At 41.4% G+C, this 20,405-nt stretch overlaps 1 protein-coding gene across 1 annotated transcript in view; it reads right to left on the reverse strand.

Annotated features, from left to right (window-relative positions):
- The window catches only part of unc13bb (unc-13 homolog Bb (C. elegans)), a gene marked incomplete at both ends in the record, with an annotated part of 98,263 nt that overhangs the window by 66,074 nt on the left and 11,784 nt on the right, over positions 1–20,405 (reverse strand). The window contains 5 exons of the mRNA XM_080847503.1: positions 1,391–1,448; positions 2,943–3,004; positions 4,608–4,731; positions 5,017–5,134; positions 12,313–12,412. Coding sequence (XP_080703629.1) covers positions 1,391–1,448; positions 2,943–3,004; positions 4,608–4,731; positions 5,017–5,134; positions 12,313–12,412 — 462 coding nt within the window. The remainder of the gene's footprint in view (positions 1–1,390; positions 1,449–2,942; positions 3,005–4,607; positions 4,732–5,016; positions 5,135–12,312; positions 12,413–20,405) is intronic.

Below are 20,405 nucleotides of genomic sequence, written 5' to 3' on the forward strand. Positions count from 1 at the left end.
ATGGGTTATATCTGCCAATGCAAAAATCAGCCCAAATAATTTTACAACCCTTCATTGCACAAATCCGTTAAGATATACAGGGCAACTGTTTGAGTGAACTTCTTGAATGGAACTGGGGGGCTCAGACGACCTTTACGAGGGTCATCTGATGACCCCATTGTGGCCTGCTCAAGGGGACAGTCCCACTGTTCCTTATCACACAAACCGATCAGTGCGAAGGCTGCGCCCAAACACCAAATCCTACCTCTGAACGGCAACGAAAAACGGGAAGAGAAAGAGCTCAAGGTGACTGAGAGGGCACCCATCCCATCCTTTACTTCTGATAATGTAATTATGTGGAGATGTAACGTTCAATACATAAATAACAGAGGGAAAAGAATTAAAGCAAGGGCGGCGAAGAGAGGACAGGATGAGAAAGACTGACATTAAGACAGATGCAGACAGACAGATAGACACAGACAAAGAGAAAGACTGAGGGAGCCAAGAAAAGACAGCAGGAAGACAATAACGATTCCAAAACAGGAAGAGAAAGAAAGAGAGAGAGAGAGAGACAAAAAGACAGAGGAAGAGAGAGAGAGGGAGGAAAAACTGACAGACAGGAAAACAGACCGACAGACAGACAGTGAAAATGAGTAAGATAGGAGCTTGGGAGAAGGACAAACTGCAATAAGACAAAATTCCAATGTCTGAGACAGTCATTGATCTATAATAAGAGACTGAATTGCTGACGCAACACTAAACTAGTAGTCATAAGTGATGTCAGCAGATAAGGTGAAATGACTGATCTGTAATAAATAAAAATCTCTGTTATAATAGATCAGTGGATTCATTAGACTCGTGAGCCTCTAGGCTTGATAGGAAGGGGAACTGTCACTGCTGGAGGAGCACACAGTGGGTATGGTATGTGAAACGCAATGGGATCATTTCAGGAAAGGCTGAGGGGCTCATAGTTCAAAAGCTGAGCAGCAGCTGGATTACGTACTCTGCGAGTCAGCCCATCCAAAATAGTTGCCTGGTGGTTTAAACGTTAGCAAAAGTGAGAAGACGTGGAGGTAGAACACAAACAAAATCATATATATATATTATTTATTTTTGCTGTTATGAGCCGACATTCTTTGTATTAAAGGAAGTCAAAAACAAACATAGACCTCCTCAACATGTTTCAAGGTTAATTATGTGGTAGTTTTACCCCTCCCCTTCTCAGTAGAAATCAACAGTGAAAAAAAAGAGACAGGGCTAAAACAATAATGATGGAAATAATGATAGAAATACAGAAACGACAGCGACATAGATACGACAGTGGCATAAAATCGACAGCGAGTGACATAGAAGAATATCCAGTGCTCTATCTCCCTCTAGTGGCCCAGAGAGGAGGTGGATCCCAACTTACAGCACTGTGATGCAGCGGAGGGCATTGTCTGGTTGTGAATGTCATCATGGAGTGGATACTAGGACAGAAAACACAAGAGAGATTTTGATCTTAATCATCCTTCTACTTCTCCTCTTCCTCATCATCATCATCATCATCATCATCCCCACTTTCATCATCATCATCATCATCATCATCACCATTATTTGTCATAATCACCACCCCTCAGTTTCCCATTCTCAGTTCATCATTGGCCTTTAATAACAAATACAAAATGATACTACTGTCACGATCATCGGTAAAACAACAAGTTTCCGTCAAAATTGTCAGGTTATTAGTGTCTGTCAACTGATACTGATATTCTGATTGGACGTTAAAACAAACACAGAAGCTGTGGTACAACCCTAATCTCAACAGGTAAAAAACAAATGAATGAATCCAATGTAATTAAAATGTCAAAGCGCCAAAGCAGGCCCTTGGCCAGTGATCACACTTTATTAATGTTTTCATTGAAACACAGGGGGGCGCTTAGAGATATAAATAGAACAGGGAAGCCACAATGCAGTCACATGCACTTGTGACTTAATCCTAAGCATCTTGATACACGGCACCAAAGCGGTTTGTCCACTGAAAATACCCGCTGTATACCTCAAAGTCAGCTGACAATGGTGCATTTCACTGCACATCACATAGCCTGAATGGCCATACACTTATTCTTAGAAAATATTCAATGGTTTTCCTGTATTATATAACATTTCCATACAACTTTTAAATACAATATCCATAACTAAGGGGCCCGTATTTTGTTTGTTTGCAAATAAATGGTTCTTAGTGAGCGAATGGGTCAATGAAGAACCTTCACAAGGGCCCATAGCACACAGTCTACACATTTCAAATCTTACAAAACACATTTGCTCAGCTGTACATGATTAGCAGCTACAATGTGGCTCCCTGTAAGGAAGTACAAAAGAGTCAACACTCTTGTGCGCCATGCAAATGTGCATTTAGTGTCGCCATGCCAACATGAAAAGAGCAATATGGCCTTTTCAGACAACCCTGGATTGGTGAACTGTGAGTTTACATTCATTTGCATGAGGCAAAGCAGTGTGTAGACTCCATGTTTTTTTCTGACAGGCAGCAACAAGTTTTATCCCACACCGCTGTTGTGCGGAGGAATACATTGTGTGCCTAATCCTAAACCATCAATATTTTTTAGATGAGTCACTGATTCCCATTGATTTGCTAAACAAAAACATCTGAAAACCAGACACTGCAGGCTGTGATGCTTTCAGAAAAACACTGCATGCCTTAATGTTCGTTCTGTAATGTAGCTTTCTGCGCTTTTCAGATGCTTGGCTTTATTTTATGCCATTATGGAGAATTTTTCAGTTTGTGAGGAACACTAGAATCATTTGTTTATGTCTAAATGAGTGGCATGCAATTTTAAGAAATGAGTAACATCTTCTTAACAGACGGTTGAAAGATCGGTTAACTCTAAATGCTTAATAGCAAAATGTCATATTTTCATGTCGTATGTGCTGGCTCCACCATCGGAGGTTGTACTGATTCTCACCTCCATAGCGTTGATGCAATCCAGTTTGTCTGCCCAATTGCGCACCTCATCCGCAGGAATCTCTGCAAAGAAAGAGAGAGGTAAGACAGGGGAAATACATGGAGAGTGGAGATGGGTGTAGGCCTTTCTGGATCTCTGGTCCTACATGAGCCTAGGATACCTGGGCTAACAGGAAGCTCTGGAACATCTACGGATGTAGATGGATGGAGAAACAGAATATCAACTGACTGTTATCTGGCTGTGATCTTCAATGGCTCTCCAGGCCCTTTTACATTGTATTATTCATTACTGTATAGCAAGTTGAGTAAAAATGTATAACAAAAATAATTAGTATGATGCTTCATACTTACATCAAATTAGGATTTGCATTAGGAATAGAATTAGTGAGTACAAAGTATTGTTACACACACACACACACACACACACACACACACACACACACACACACACACACATAATAAAAAGTATTGTTTCATCTGTTGGTCTATTTTCAGTGTGTGAGTATTAATGTTAGTAAAAACAATTCTCTAAAAATGTCTGAAGTGAATATCTTCTGATCAGTAGCCTGGTATGACACACATTCACTGTGAACACTGATCTGGGACGCGACAGGCTATTGAAGCCAGGCTACCTGACCATAGCATCAAACAGGACCACTCTGATTGCAGCTGCAGACAGACACACCCATAGAGAACAGCCATCTACACAGCTGCCTCAACAAGTCTCTGATCCATTAAAGGCCACACTGGACATTAAAGCGATTGCCTAAAGAGACAGGGCTTCAAAGCCTTTTGGCTGTGATGAAACAGATCCATTTTTCAGTGGGAATAAATGGAAGACGACCAGAGACAGCTGCCGCTTACAAACACTTAACCTTTTGGACACCTAACATCAATCTCAAGGCACACTTTTCACAAAGGACAGATAGTTTGACTAGCTAATTACTTAAGTGTTTTCAGGAGAGGTCATGGCAGAGGGAACACCACTGTGAAACACAATATGTCACAGGGATGTTAAATGGAATATTCATTGTTTGCGTATGTATTTGGGGATTATTCAGTGGTTGGCCACATACCAATATATTGCAGAGAAATGAAGGGTCTATATTTCCAGATAAAGGGAGGCAAATACATCAAAGCCCCAAACTGACACAGACAGAAATAACAACTTCCATCATCATTCTGTATGGTGATGGCTAAAGGTAGAGCAGTTCTGTCAAAAATAAAGTGGACCATTTCCCTGTAAATGCACCATCAGCCATAAATTGAGGTTTCAGTACTTTGGTTCACAACTGTGTCGTGAGTGTTACTGTGGCTGTCTCCATGAAGCTCAGTCATGGGCACTGACATTTACAAAAATAAAATCAATGTGATTTCACATCAAAGTACAAACACAATAACTAGCCCCATGCTACAAGGCATACTTCTTAATTACATGACTGAAAGCATGACTTATGTATTGTACAACATAATACCTAATTTTGTCATTCTTATATATAGATATACACTGTTTACTGTGCGATTGTTAAGTGATTTACAACTAAATGCATATTGATAGTTATACAATGTGTTTTACAAGAAAAGAAAGAAAAACACTGACCAAAAATATAATGCACATGCATAATGCTCTGCTATTGATTTTGATATAAGAATATGGTCTTTGTACCAAAAGGCAGCTCAAAGCGGGTGTCCAGCAGGATTTTGTGGGGCGTTCGGCATTTGGTGCCATAGATCTCATCTGCCTTCATCAAGACCTCTGCATCCAGACACGTCCAATCACCAGGCCCCTCCTGCGCCAGGTAGAGAGGCAAGAAGTTATGTGTGTATCTGTGTGTATCTGTGTGTGTGTGTGTGTGTGTGTGTGTGTGTGTGTGTGTGTGTGTGTGTGTGTGTGTGTGATCGTCTATCTGTGTGTTTGATCTTACTGTATAACTGTGAGTGAATAGGCATACTTCTGAACATGTGCATATTGGTTTGTGCTTGTATATGACTGTGTGTCTGTGTGTGTGTGTGTGTGTGTGTGTGTGTGTGTGTGTGTGTGTGTGTGTGCATTTGTTGATGTTTTCGTGGCCCACCTCTTCTGACTGCCGCACACACTCGAGTGGGATGAAGGCAGTGCCCAGCATGGTGTCCCAGATGAGTCCCTTATTCCACACCTCCACAATGAGCCCCAGGTCCCGTCGACTGATCTCACTGAGAGAGAGAGAGAGAGAAGAAAAGAAAAGAAAAGAAAAGAAAAGAAAAGAGATATGGGAAAGAGAGATAAGCAGATTCACCATCTGGTGCTGAAATGTCTTCCACTGTATGTAAATACATATCTCTACGACTAGACATCAGGGGCAGTCATAAGTGCTTTGAATAGCAGGAAAAGACTTTGCACGACAAAACAATGAGGTTAACAAGAAGGCAAAAGCCAAAAAATATGAAACACACTGCTGGCCTACATCCCCCTAAAGAGAGTAAAGGATTAGGATTAACTGTTTATGTCAAAAGGTGAACTAAACAGCATTGCCAACAGCAAAAACAGAAAACCTCAAGACTGAGTGCGTTGTAGCTCTCTCTATCAAGACTTCTTCAACAAACAGGACACTTCAGAGGGCCAAAATCCTTTGCAGAGCTTTCGCCTCTCAGGTCACCAGTTGCATTAAGTGTCTATTTTGTCCATTGTAGTGAGTTTATCATAACCCATAGCGTGACAGAGAGTGGGATTTCATTTCGGTAGCCCATAGGTCCTGATCATGGTGACCACAATTGAATCCCCTAAAACCTGCTATTTTTAAAATGAGAAAAATAAAGCCAAAATGCCAAGACCAACGCTCAAACTTGATATTATATAGATTTGTTATGTTGTCTCAGTCCTCTATAAGCCCTTTATGTCTATAGTACCCCAAATTGCTCCACCTGTTGAACTTCACCACCTGTAGTAGGTGGACTTTTCCTAAACCTCTAGACTGCGCCCATGCTGTCCATTTAGATAAGACTTTGGAGAGAGCACACGACTCAAAGGCTGAAAACAGAGAGATGAAGGGGGGGGGGGGGGGGAGAGAGAGAGAGAAAGGTACGGAGGAGGACTAGCCATTCAGAGCCAGATGAAAGAGGAAGGGCTAATTAATGTGCCTGTTTCTTTGGTCTTCATAGAAACCAGGTGCAGCTCAGCCACCACGAAGAGTGAACGCACACACACACGCACGAATGCAAGCACACACACAATCCAGAGGTGACAAAAATGAACGTGAATTGATAGATGAAAACCTCCACACAAAGCAAAATTGACAATTGAATCAGATGTAGAAAAAGAATGAAAAAAATTAAACGTGTCACTGTGAAAACAGTGATGCTGACACTAACAATCATCAAATGTAATATGGTGTCCTCCTCTCCGCATTTTTACCTTAAAGCACAGTACACCTTATTGCCTTTTTTTGATTACCTGTGCTTTGAGAATCCGCAAATATAACGGTTCATATCATTCCAAAGCATGTTCGCATTGGTGTGAGAGACAAAGCCTTTATCTCAAGGGCTGCACCTGTCTTTGCCCTTCACCCAACGATACAAATCTAGAAAGCACCTATAGTGTAGAGTATATTAACGACAACATCGCTCAAACACAAATATAGCACTGCGCACTCTCAGAGGCATAAGCCAGACAAATGAACATGACAAACATCAAATGCTTTCTCTGCGGTATTAAAGCTGGTGACAGAGTGAAACAATAGGGACAACGGCAGCGGCAGTAGCAGCCTGAAAGCCACATTTAGAAGCCCATTCATTATTCATCAAAACGTTGAGTTGTCACTGAAATGTGGAGGAGACAATGCACTGCCCACTGGGCCTCTGACAAGACACGGAACAGTTGGGGGGGTTGGGGGAGACATTTTGTTTCCTGCACTTTATTTATTTATTTGACTCTCATTTTAAAATGAGAAACAAACACACACACACACACACACACACACACACACACACTCACACGGAGTAATTACAAAATGATAGGTTGCTATGGGGACAGATGGTCTTCTTTGCAGAACAGCAACATCAAGGTGCCCCACACTCGGCCTAACACACACACATACACACACACACACACACACACACACACACGCTCATGTACACACACACACACACACACACACACACACACACACACACACACACACACACATATACACACACACACACACACACACACACCAGCCTTACTTACACAAACAAGAACAGTTACGAATCTGCCATTACAAATCCTAATAAAAACATAAAACCTTTACATAAAACATTAGACATGGATCACCTATGACATCTGAAATGTGAAGCAGAAACATTAAAAAAACCTCATACATTGCAATTGTCGTGAAACTGGATGTGAAAATGAACTTGCTATGCGGAAATGAGGTCCATCTGCACGTAGATCTGTCATCTCCAGCCTTCCTCACTACAGGCTGGATAGACCAGTCTGACCCACAGAACTGCTCCTATTTAGGGCAACCTGAACACAGCTCTGCTCAAATGCTCCTGATGCTAGGTAACTAATACCAAAAGTACCATACATTATGCACCGCACACTCACATACAGCCGCGGAAAAAATTAAGAGACCACTTCAAAATTATCAGTTTCTCTGGTTTTACTATTTATTGGTATGTGTTAAAGTAAAATGTACATTTCAGTTTTATTCTATAACCTACTGGCAACATTCCTACCAAATTTCAAATAAAAATATTGTCATTTAGATCATTTATTTGCAGAAAAATGACAATTGGTCAAAATAGCAAAAAAGATGCAGTGTCTTCAGATCTCGAATAATGCAAAGAAAACAAGCTCATATTCATTTTTAAATTACACAATACTAATGCTTTAACTTAGGAAGAGTTCAGAAATCAATATTTGGTGGAATAACCTTGATTTAAAATCACAACTTTCATGTGTCTTGCAGTGACGTGCGGTGAAGTCAGTACGAGGGTAGGCACTGAGTTATGAAAGCCAGATTACTTTATTTATTGTTTAGGCTAATAGGCTACGTCACAACAGTAGGTACAAGTGCGGCACACAGGCACGGTCGATCGATGTATAAAAAAAAAATCCAATCACGATAACATATCGTACTCTCAGTCTCGCACACGCACGCACACACCAGTTAATGTCCATCATCAGAATGCAAACATCTTTATCCGCACAGCGGCCAATTATGTATGTCAGTCAGCAGCAATGAGAACACACACTGCTCAATTGAATATGAAAGCAAATGGCTTGCAGTCGGCATTAATTCAACCCCACACTTATCATTTCAAAATTAAGCTCAAAATAGTTTCTAACTCACCTGACTAGCACAGCCACAATGCCAATCTTTTTTGTCATACCAGTCCGTTTGAAACGACAATTTTTGGTCCCTTTTTCTGCAGAATTTCATTTAGTGTTGGAATAGGCCTCCCTCTTGCTAGTTACTACTTTTTTCTATTAAAGTCGAGTTTGGAGAAATGTCTAAGTTCCACAATATCGGTAGATACCGCTGTTGTCATTTTTACTTTGATTTTCGCGGGGATTACGCTTAGCTGGTGTAATGACGTCAGCTGCGCAAATGTCCAGTAATATCTCAATTTTAATTGGTCCATGTTTGATACGTAACGTAGATGATTACTGGCATAACATATTTACGTGCAAAGGCACAGTAGAGTTGTGCCTTTCGACGTACATATTAAAGAATACAGAATCTAAGTGCGCATGCGCGACATGAGTTTTTCGCTGCCGTTCAAAATGAATGGACAGTAAAGGCACTGCTTATTCTACCGTTTTTTTGTATTGTTTATGCGTAACTGATACAATTGTCATCGTAACGTCTAAACAATTGGAATAACGTATGTATTGCATATATAAATCACAAGAATACTCGGTACAAATAGAAATACAAGTTTATTAAATAAAATTATTTAATAAACATTTTTACGTTTGAATTTTGTCAGGGTAGGCAGTGCCTACCTTGCCTACCCTGACTGCACGTCACTGGTGTCTTGGCATGCTCTCCACCAGTCTTTCACATTGCCGTTGGGTGACTTTATGCTACTCCTGGCGCAAGAATTCAAGCAGCTCGGCTTCTTTTCATGGCTTGTGACCATCCATCTTCCTCTTGATCACATTTCAGAGTTTTTTTTATGGGATTCAGGTCTCGAAATTGGGCTGGCCATGACAGGGTCCTGATCTGGTGATACTCCATCCACACCTTTACTGGCCTGGCTGTGTGGCATGGAGCATTGCCCTGCTGGAAAAAACACTTCTCAGAGTTGGGGAACATTGTCAGAGCAAAAGGAAGCAAGTTTTTCTTCCGGGACAACGTTGTACTTTGCCTGGCTGAGGTTTGTAAAAGACCATAAGGATTGAACCAAAGCCGACTGGAGGGTCTCCTAGTTCGTCTTCTCTGATGAGTCCAATTTCACAGTAGGTGCAAGACTCTGTGGCTTGTAGGCCTCTCCAGGTCTCCGTCTAACCATCAGACGACCATGTGTTGGGCAAAGCTGAAAATTGGACTCATCAGAGAAGACTTGAAAATTTGGTAGGAATGTTGCCAGTAGGTTATAGAATAAAACTGAAATGTACATTTTACTTTAACACATACCAATAAATAGTAAAACCAGAGAAACTGATAATTTTGAAGTGGTCTCTTAATTTTTTCCGCGGCTGTATTTCCACACTCACACGTACTGTACTGTATATGCGTATGTGCACACACTCACATACAGATTCAAACAAACACACACACACACAGTGTATCCACACACACACACACACACACACACACACACACACACACACACAGGTATATGCGTAGGTGCACACACTCACCTATACACACATACATACTGTATACACACACACGCACACACACTGAAACTCACAAACATACAAATAAATACACACCCAAGTGAATACACACACACACACACACACACACACACACACACACACACACACACACACACACACACACACACACACACACACACACACACACACACACACACACACACACACACACACACCTCTGTTCTTTTCATGGGCAGATCATTCATTTATCATCCCTTCATCTAACAAACAAACACCATTCAACAGCAGGACAGCGGAAAGTCAACATTCATCCGTGGATACATCCCACCTGCCAGAGGTGTGTAGGAAGAGAAAGAAAAAGAAATACAACAACATTCCTGGTAACGAACCGCCAGACAGATGGTCATTTTGCCATCTGAGCACTTGAGCACACACTGCTCACAGTGTTCTACCAGAGATCCGGATCCTGTTTAAGACAGTGTTCTACCAGAGAGCAGGAACCTGCTCAACACAGTGTTCTACCAGAGAGCAGGAACCTGTTTAACACAGTGTTCTACCAGAGAGCAGGAACCTGCTCAACACAGTGTTCTACCAGAGAGCAGGAACCTGCTCAACACAGTGTTCTACCAGAGAGCAGGAACCTGCTCAACACAGTGTTCTACCAGAGATCCAGATCCTGCTCAACACAGTGTTCTACCAGAGATCCAGATCCTGCTCAACACAGTGTTCTACCAGAGAGCAGGAACCTGCTCAACACAGTGTTCTACCAGCGAGCAGGAACCTGCTCAACACAGTGTTCTACCAGAGAGCAGGAACCTGCTCAACACAGTGTTCTACCAGAGAGCAGGAACCTGCTCAACACAGTGTTCTACCAGAGAGCAGGAACCTGCTCAACACAGTGTTCTACCAGCGAGCAGGAACCTGCTCAACACAGTGTTCTACCAGATAGCAGGAACCTGCTCAACACAGTGTTCTACCAGAGAGCAGGAACCTGTTTAACACAGTGTTCTACCAGAGAGCAGGAACCTGTTTAACACAGTGTTCTACCAGAGAGCAGGAACCTGCTCAACACAGTGTTCTACCAGAGAGCAGGAACCTGTTTAACACAGTGTTCTACCAGAGAGCAGGAACCTGCTCAACACAGTGTTCTACCAGAGATCCGGATCATGTTTAACACAGTGTTCTACCAGAGAGCAGGAACCTGTCTAACACAGTGTTCTACCAGAGAGCAGGAACCTGCTCAACACAGTGTTCTACCAGAGAGCAGGAACCTGCTCAACACAAATCACACATCAGATCTCATTTCACCTCCTCCATCCCTCAGAGTGACGTGCATGTCTGCATGATCTGAGTTGTGTCTCTACAGCTTTTCATTTTGAGAAATAACCGAAGCAATTTATAAAGGCCTACTACAATACAAAACGTTGCTCATGAAATACGTATTCGGTGAATACAAAATTCAGAAGAGTACTCAAACAACAGATTACTGAATGCAAAAGTATTGCAAACAATGTAACTCTAACCCTAACGATCTTCACTATTAAAGGCAAGAAAAGCTGTGCCGTGAGCCAACAAAAGCATTCTGCAGAATAAAGGCTATTCTTTTCCGTTTTTTTTATTTGTAAGCCTAAGTTTCATTTTAGTTAAAGAGTTGATACCTCAATGAGTTAATAACCTTTTTAACACCATATTCCGTTTTTGGATTCGAGCATTATCTAGTTGCTGAGTTAATGTACAGTATATATAATATATTGCATTCCATATAATATCCATATATTCCATGAGATATATCTGTTACCATTAAGTGCTGAGCTTTTTTGGCTGAGTGTTTCACATTTCCACTGATGTCTTTAGATCCCAACAAACAGAAAAACACCACACAAAATGCACAAATCTGGGATATTATTTCAAAGTCTCTCATAATTCATTCAAAGGCACTTATAATTATGTAGTCAATATTTATATTTACCATGTCACATATCCATTTCCTCTAACAGACATCAACATCTGGTTTCGGTCTAGGCCTAGATTACTATAGAGAATCCAGAAATACAAAAGATCCTTTCTTTCCAAGAACAAAAACGTATTCCCAGAACACACAGTACTAACCTCTGAAAGCACAAACTATCCCCTAATGTGCTTCTCTCAGGAAAAAAAAACCAACAAAAAATACATTTAATTAACTTCCTCAAACAACACTTCAATACCCATAGTACCTTCTCCCAAACAAGACCAAAACTGCAGATCAATGCTAATGCTAGTATTCCAGCCATTTGAATACTGAATCCTCCTGAAAGTGAGACTGGAAGGCAATTAGGGGATTTCAGGGAATCACATTGCAGAAAATCCATCATTTTCTGCCACTGAAAACGATACTTTTACAAAACACTCTCTGAGGTGCATAAATTGGAATGCCGTCTGTTCACGGTGTAGTGTGGACAGGAAAAACATTGTTTTTGAAGAAATGACTTACCAAAGCAACAACAAATACTTTTTCAGTGTTCCGGGGGAATGTAGAACATTTAGAAAACATTACAAAAACAAATGAAATCAGACTTACAACATGAAGTCCTGCTCCCAACACGGCTGGTCTCCACGCACGGTGATGGTGGTGCTTTTAACATTCTGGACCTTCAGTGTGACATAGGCGTTAAACTTATCTGCAAAGAAATAAACAGGGAAGGTTGTTATTTGGTCTAGCTTATCATGTAGCTAACATTGACGCTATCACTGAGAAATATCAAATGTAAAACTGCAAATTCTAGTGTAGCCTTAACCCACAGCCTTACCAGTCACGAATGATAAGAATGACATTGATGTGTGGTAGCAGGCATATTTATAGGACTTTTTCTATTAAGACTAATCAAAATGACAGTTACAGCATGTAGAAAGCTTTTACATTTGTAACCATCATAAAGCGATTTCAAGAACCAATGGTACAGTGAATAGGAATGAAAAACTCAAACATGTGTGTGGATGCAAGTATATAAGTGTATGTATATGCACATGTATGTGTGTGTGTGTGTGTGTGTGTGTGTGTGTGTGTGTGTGTGTGTGTGTGTGTGTGTGTGTGTGTGTCAGGAGGATGAGTGAAAGTGATGCTAGTGGACGGAGATTAGTCTGGATCCCCTCCCCCACCACCCCAGAGCCAACCTCAGTAATCTCTAACGAAAGCTCAGAACAGCAGATACCAGATACCTCCTCAATATCTTCCTCCATCAACCTATTTATCCATCTATCTGTCTATTCCTATCTTCCTTTTTGTTATTTGTCTTAATCTCTTCATATTTCTTTTTTTATGTCTGTCACATACAAACACACACACACACACACACACACACACACACACACACACACACACACACACACACACACACACACACACACACACACACACACACACACACACACAACACACAGTCTTTCTATCCCTCTCTCTCACTCCCTAACATTGTGTGTGTACGAGTGTGTGAGTGTCTGTGGGAGAGAGAGATACGTAGATAAAGAGAGAAAGAAAGAAAGAAAGAAAGAGAGAGAGAAAGCATGAGTGTGTGGGGTGACCATTTGCAGTTCTCTTTAAACACAGCAAGAAGGTTCTGGGTTTGATTCCCGCATGGGGCGCTGTTGGCTCTGGGGGGCAGGTCCTCCCGAGACCTCAGTGCTCAGGTGGGCTATCTCACGGGCCTTTCTTTGTGGACTTTGCATGTTCTCCCCGTGTTCACAAGGGGTTTCTTCCACTAAGAACCCCAACAGAAAATCATGCAAAAGAAGAGAACACTCTGTCTTTCCTTGACCAAGATGGACGGTTCACTTCACTTGGTACCTGGGCGCCTAATGCTGCCCACTGCTCCTGGGGTCCTGGAGGAAGGACAGTCCGGGATGGGCAAATACAGAAGTCAAATTCACGGCGACCTCGGCCTGCGTGCGCATGTTCGATATGTGTGTGTGTCCTGTGTCGCCACCTGATATACTGTTTATGCACGTGTGTGTTGCTGTGTGTCGTTGTGCAACAATAAAACTGACTGACTGACTGAGGTCAGCCTTGTTTGCCTAAATGGAATCTCACAGGTCCACAAAACTTCAATCTCAATCAAGGAACTACAAGTTCAGGGGAATGGTTTCCTGTTGCACAAATGGAAAAACCTATCTGACCATTACAAAGGCCAATGTGAACTTTTACCACGGACAGAGTGGTTGTTAAATTAAGTTGAACTGCCTCAACCACATGTGCAATTTGACAGAAGTGGAGTGTATCAGGAAGGCCCTGTAGTGATGTAACTAAGAGATGGAGGGAGGAGGTTCTGATGAGATTTTTTGTGTCTTGCCAGACGCCTGCAGCCTTTTCCAAAATGGAAGCCAGCCGGTGCATCAAGGCACGACCCTGCGACGAGTTACACAGCAACTGGGCGACGGATTAGTGCAACTGTGACATAACCCATCCCACCACATCACATTGAATAATCCCCCCACCCCCCAACAAATACACTCCCACTCCCTCATACCATTTCTCATTTCCTGCAAAGGCCAGAGAGGGAAGCAGGCTTGGCTGGAGTGAGGCAGCAGTGTGTGTGTGTGTCTGTGTGTGTGGGGGGGGTTGGTAGGAGGGGTCGACATGTGCCAACAGATGTGCCCTGCCCACTCCCTAGCCCATGACACCACCACCCCACCCACCCCACCAATATGCAGCCCAGCGCTGCAGGATTAAGGGCCTTACAAACAAATCAGATCACCGATGCCATCACACAAACGCCAAGCCACACGCACATACTACAAGCCACCAGCACCAGGCACGGCTGTCTGTCCCTGAACAATCTGCTGGCTAAGCGCATGGACGTGTCTCCCAGATGTGAGGTCGTAAAATGGCACTCGGCCGTCGCACTACGCTCTTCCCATTTAGGTCTCCAAGGAGACAAACACAAACAAAACACCTTTCGCTATGGTAACAACAATGCTAATAGAACAGTATTTAATTAAAGTTATAGTGAACAGAGACAATTCACATATCACATATGATGCTACCAAGAGGCCAAAAGATCAGAAGAGACAGCACAATAGAATCACTTGTTAGGAAATTATTCTGAAACACAGACTCAACTCGATTAAATTACTGCAGGCAAACTAAAAATTGCATTGAGAGAATTTTCCCCTCATTAAGCACCATTAGCAACACTTTTCCAAGAAAATGGAAATCAGTAATTAAATAAGAGGATAGTCTGTGCAATGTAAACATGCCACACTCAGAATACCCATAAGCATCTCTCCCCAGAGACAAAGCATCTCCCTATTATGCCCCAAGGGCTGTCAATAAACCTTTGCAAATGAACTGGGCTTGTGTGCCCTTTCTGTGTGTGTGTGTGTGGGGGGGGGGGTGAAAGGTCTGCTATTGCCTCAGTATGACAGGGACAGTTACCAGACGTCTCAGGGCCTTTGCACCTCGGGGCAATGCCCTAATGCCATGACAATATGTGAGTTTGCGTAAAGGTTAATGTAATAGTGATGACACTAATGTAATATCATATATATTATCATATGTATATAACTGTATATTAGTGTGACTACAGGCGCTAGCACAGCAGACTGGACTTGTACCAAGGGAGAAATACATTAAAAACATAAAATGTCTTTCGAGCTCCTAATAAGGGACAATGTCCCCAACACCTGCTACCAATACCTAACCCTCCAACACTAAAGACTATCCATCAATACTAAGACTTAATAGCTAACCTTAAGTAAACTGCCAGTCCACTCATTTTCTCTTACCACCTGTGCATCCATGTTTAATATCACATTGACATCTGGCTGAGACTATCATTGAGTATGTGCTCTGACCTCCACACCAAGTATTGTAGAGCCAATTCTGGCTCTTTCCACCACAAAGTCAACATACCAGCGCAGAACACAGTAGTGTACCCCAGCAGTTTAGGGGATAGCATATTCAATTCAATTCAGTGTTATTTATGTACATCGCACTATTACCAATTAACAATCGCAGGGACCTTACTGAGAGGAAGACTCTAAGAAGACTGTAATGTCTGTGCTCTTTGTGCTCCCTGTGATTTTTATGCTGTACCTTTTTTTCGGAGTATAATGATCAGTTTGTTCGGTTGACATGATGCACCTGAGCCCAATATCTGGATGACGTCAGTATGAAATGAACATCGAACAGACGAAACAGTGCACACGTAAAACAGAGTGTTATGGCTAGGAAGTACAGCTCAGCTCTCTAAAAACAAGTGGAGTGGAAGAGAGAGAGAGAGAGAGAGAGAGAGAGAGAGAGATGGTAGAGGGCCATCAGAATGACTCAGATTTTCTGATCATCTGGGTTCTTTCAGTGTGTGTGTGTGTGTGTGTGTGTGTGTGTGTGTGTGTGTGTGTGTGTGTGTGCATGCATATGTATGTGCCTCTTCACTAAACTAAAAATAACGCCCTGTCACACACAGACCCTCTACCCCCCTCTGTCAGCCTGAGCTCCATCTCCACGTGGCTGTTCCAGGTGTCTTCATGCATTATTGCTGCTGTTTGCGTTTTTTTTGAAAAGTCAAGGAAGCGTGATGAGAAAAGAAAAAATGACATTTCCGCATTCGGTGCCTCACCCATCATAAATGAATGATGGGAAAGGCTGCTCTACTCTGTACGCACACACACACACACTTCAGTGATTTGTATTGTTTTGCGTTGTATTTTAGACTGTTTTTAAAGCAACTCTTTAAGAGTCTTTTACTAACCAACGAGCAAGTTGAAATGTAACCATATGACTTCTGTCTAACAAAGTTGCATTGTTTAAATTGTGCCATACTCTTTCATTATGTTAACTTTTGCATTACTTTTTCCATCAAAGATTCCTGAACAGCCCTTATTCTGTAACGCTTCACATGAACCAACTGTTCTATGACTGAAATAAAAATGTCATAACATTTATGCCACTCATGTTTATGGCAGATAATGTCCAATGATATCACAGACAACACAGGGTTGGATGATGCTATGGTGAATATAAATATGTAGTCATAAAATCAAACAATTTGACAGCTGTTTTACCTATTACTGATAGTGACATATTACTGATATTAGAGATATTGCAATCTTATGGCAACCCAAGAGAGAATGCATCGTCTGTAATGACATGGTTATGTTAGTGTAATAGAGGTATGCTAGGGTTAGTGTAGTTCTGTGTGTAGCAGTACATGATTCTGGTTCAATCCATTAGTTTTACATACAGTAACAAATGCCTTTAAATACTTTTAGTGAATGGCTCCCCAAGAACTAAAGCTGTGGCTGTACAGATACATCACTGTATGGTACTGTTCTTAAAAGACATTGTACAATTTCAGCAATTATCTAGATTGTGGAAATTTGACAGATATCTACACTTACTCCCCAATATGCCTGCTTGTCTTAGGGGACCTTTGCAATAAAATGTGTGTCAGACACTCTACCTGCACCTTCACACTGCCTAAATGTGTCTGTAAACCAGTTAATATTCACAGTCTGGCTAGCAGGAGGACAACCAAGCAAACCAAGGGCCTTGCCTCACACAGCACTGTCCACGTCAAGGCTAAACAAAGGAACCACCTGCCTGCAATAAAAGCTTCCTATCCACAAGCCTATTCTCTTCCGTGCGGCTGGGTATTTACACTGTGGCCGCAGAGGTGGGGGGAGGAAAAGCCAGCAAGGCTTCAGGGTGTTTCTGCAAGTGGAATAAGTGTTTACTCTGCTGCCCGTGTCACAAAGGAAGGCGGGGCCAGAGGATCTGGTGGAGGGTCCGTTTCCAAGACGTTTATCTCCGTGTCACACAGCTGGCGACTGTGCGTCTCAAGGGGGGAAAGAATCAGCCACTGTGGTCATAAGATAACGTCAGTGTGCTTTTACAGTCGCAATAACGTGAACTCTTACACTTGTCCGAACTCAATTTGACAGACGTCTTTGACCAGGTCAGAAACACACTCATTGAGCGGAGTTGCATGACAATGTAATGAGAGTTGTGACTTTCACTGGTGTGACCCAACTTTCTCTTGAAATATTGATGTGAAAATAATGTTTATAAGGTTTATTAATGTTTAAAGGTGAAGGGTAAAAATATTTTCAAAAGTACTTGTGAATTAACAATATAATACCATCTGCAGCATCTCTATCTCCATACCTGACTCCATCTCATTACAGTCTCCTCTGATGAGTACACATGCCTGATTTATCTAATTAACAATATCTTAATTATCCTGATTTTAACCAGGTGTAGCTGGAATATGAAATAGCAGAATTTCAAAAGGGCCTCAGGAGCTCCTGGATGAGAAAACTGTGCACTAGAAGCTCACATTTTAAAACGAATTTCCTCACGGAAAAACATTTACTATTGACATTTCGCCACCTACTACACAAGCTAGTTTAAGTAAATGTAAATATTTGAGGTTATCTGAAATTGTCTCAATGTGTCATGAAAGCATTGTCACTTTACAAGCAATGAGGTTCTGGGTGAGCAGGTTTGGATTGCACAGGTTATTAAAATCAGCTATATAAACATAGATGCACGCAAGGCCAGAGCAACTCTCTTGTATCATTCAAAGCATTCTCCCATGGAATCACTTAAGAGCACAGATGATGTTACTGAATTACAATTCTACTACTATTGCCTTTCTATTACCATGTATAGTTCAATGTGTGCTCTTCACTATTGTGCAAGAAAATTCATCTGCACACAGTGTTAAAGTGTTGAACAAGCTCTTGCTGATCTTGCCATCTGTACAAATGATCAGAGGCTGTATTTAAAGTTTGTTTCTACAAATAGAGATTATTGTTTGTGAGATGTTGTTAGCAATTGAGGAGGATACTTCTTATAAATGTATTAACTTTTATAATACCTCACATATTACCACACAAGTTATTTATACACTACTGTATATTGCATATATGTATAAATATTGTGTGTGTACGTATATATATATATATATATATATATATATATATATATATATATACACATGTGTTACTATGTGTTATACTGTATATATTACTATTACTACTTGATTTGCATCTATGTTTACTTTTGTGTACTTGCAGTTTATTTATGTTATTTATATTAATATGTTTACATTCTTACTATTGAAACTTTTCATAATGTGACAATTATACAAAGGTTCATTCCATGCTACCCTTCCACCAGCACAGTATTTAGATTTTCTAGTTATTTATTGAGCAATCTGTAATGAATCTTGTCAGTCATTGTAGGAAATACCTTTTAAAATGTAAGATATCCTTTGGCTATTTAGATCATGTAATACTGAAATAATGTGGTTAGAATTAGACTTTTAGGAAGATAAATACATTGTTTTATTAGAGGTTGTCTTATTTCCAAGGTTTATTTTTCTCACTTAGAATGTTGGCGGCCATATTGGCTTGGCACTGTAGGGGGCCAGTGTGCCAGAACCAACCCTCTGGTAGTTATTGTGTTAAAGAAAAACACTCTCTTACAAAACAGTTCAACCACATCTACTGTAGGTCATGTTGTAGGAGTGATTTCATTGATTAGCCATGTTCCAAGAAGAAAGCCTTAAATCATTTTATAGAATGTTTAGAGTAGACCTACACTCTTTGTTTACCTCTGTCTGTCTACTGGGTTATGAGGTTACTGGGGTAAGTGGCTTAAAGGAGGAAATGTGCTCTCTCTCTTGTTCTGTTGCACCCTGAGGGATTTTCTACAGGTTGAAAATATAATTACAGTCAGTGTCGGCATAGCTCTCCCACGAGACAACTGTTAAGCTACTCCTCCCTTGGCCCAAGCCCAAAGGTGAGAGGTGCATTTAAGTACCTCAGCCGTGTCAGGTGTCATGATATTCTACTTACCTCAAAAGATTTTGTAATGACTTGTATTGGACCACGACCACTACCACACTTGTAATCTGGTTTCCAGTAACACAAATACAGTGGTGGGTCATTTTGTGCACTAGCACATCATGCTAAAGAAATTTAAATGATAGGCTTACTTTTTAGGTCACAAAATCATTGTCTAAAAGTTTCAGTCATGAAATCAGTCATGAAATCTAAAAGTTTGTCTGCTAGATGTGTCCTACTAAGACAAGTTCATAGAGACTAAAGGTGATGGTCTCAGCCTCTATGCTCAGTTTTAAGAAAAAATGACTTGGCACCTGTTTTAAAACAACACAAAAACCAGTACTACCGACATTAGATTTCATGTCCAATTGCTATTTCATACAACAATGTTTTGGAACAAACCCTAACACTTCCACAATCACAACATAATCATGTTGTATTTGGTAGATAACCCATGCTGCATGTTGCATAATGCACCTCTTGGAGTACTGAGTCAGGAGCCTGGGCAGGGCACCGAACTACTTCCCAGAAAGACGGTCAGAGGGTTTGTGGGATAGGTGTGCGCTGCAGGGCCATAGAGACGGGATTTGGAAAGGGTGGAGGGTGTGGGGATAAAGCTTAACCCACGCTGATCTCTTGCTTACAACGAGTTGCTCACGCCTTCCCGGTGTGGGAGGCGGAGGCAGAGCCTCGGGATTTCTCAATGCAGAATCAAATTAACAAATTACAGATTCTCTCCCAGGATCTCAGGCTGCTGGTGCCAGTTGCTTAAAGTGCATGTGAGGTAAATTAAATGGTTAACACTACAACTGAGTTATCGGGTATTGC

This window comes from Sprattus sprattus (genome assembly GCF_963457725.1).
Source record: "Sprattus sprattus genome assembly, chromosome: 11".
In the NCBI taxonomy this organism is placed as follows: Eukaryota; Metazoa; Chordata; class Actinopteri; order Clupeiformes; family Clupeidae; genus Sprattus; species Sprattus sprattus.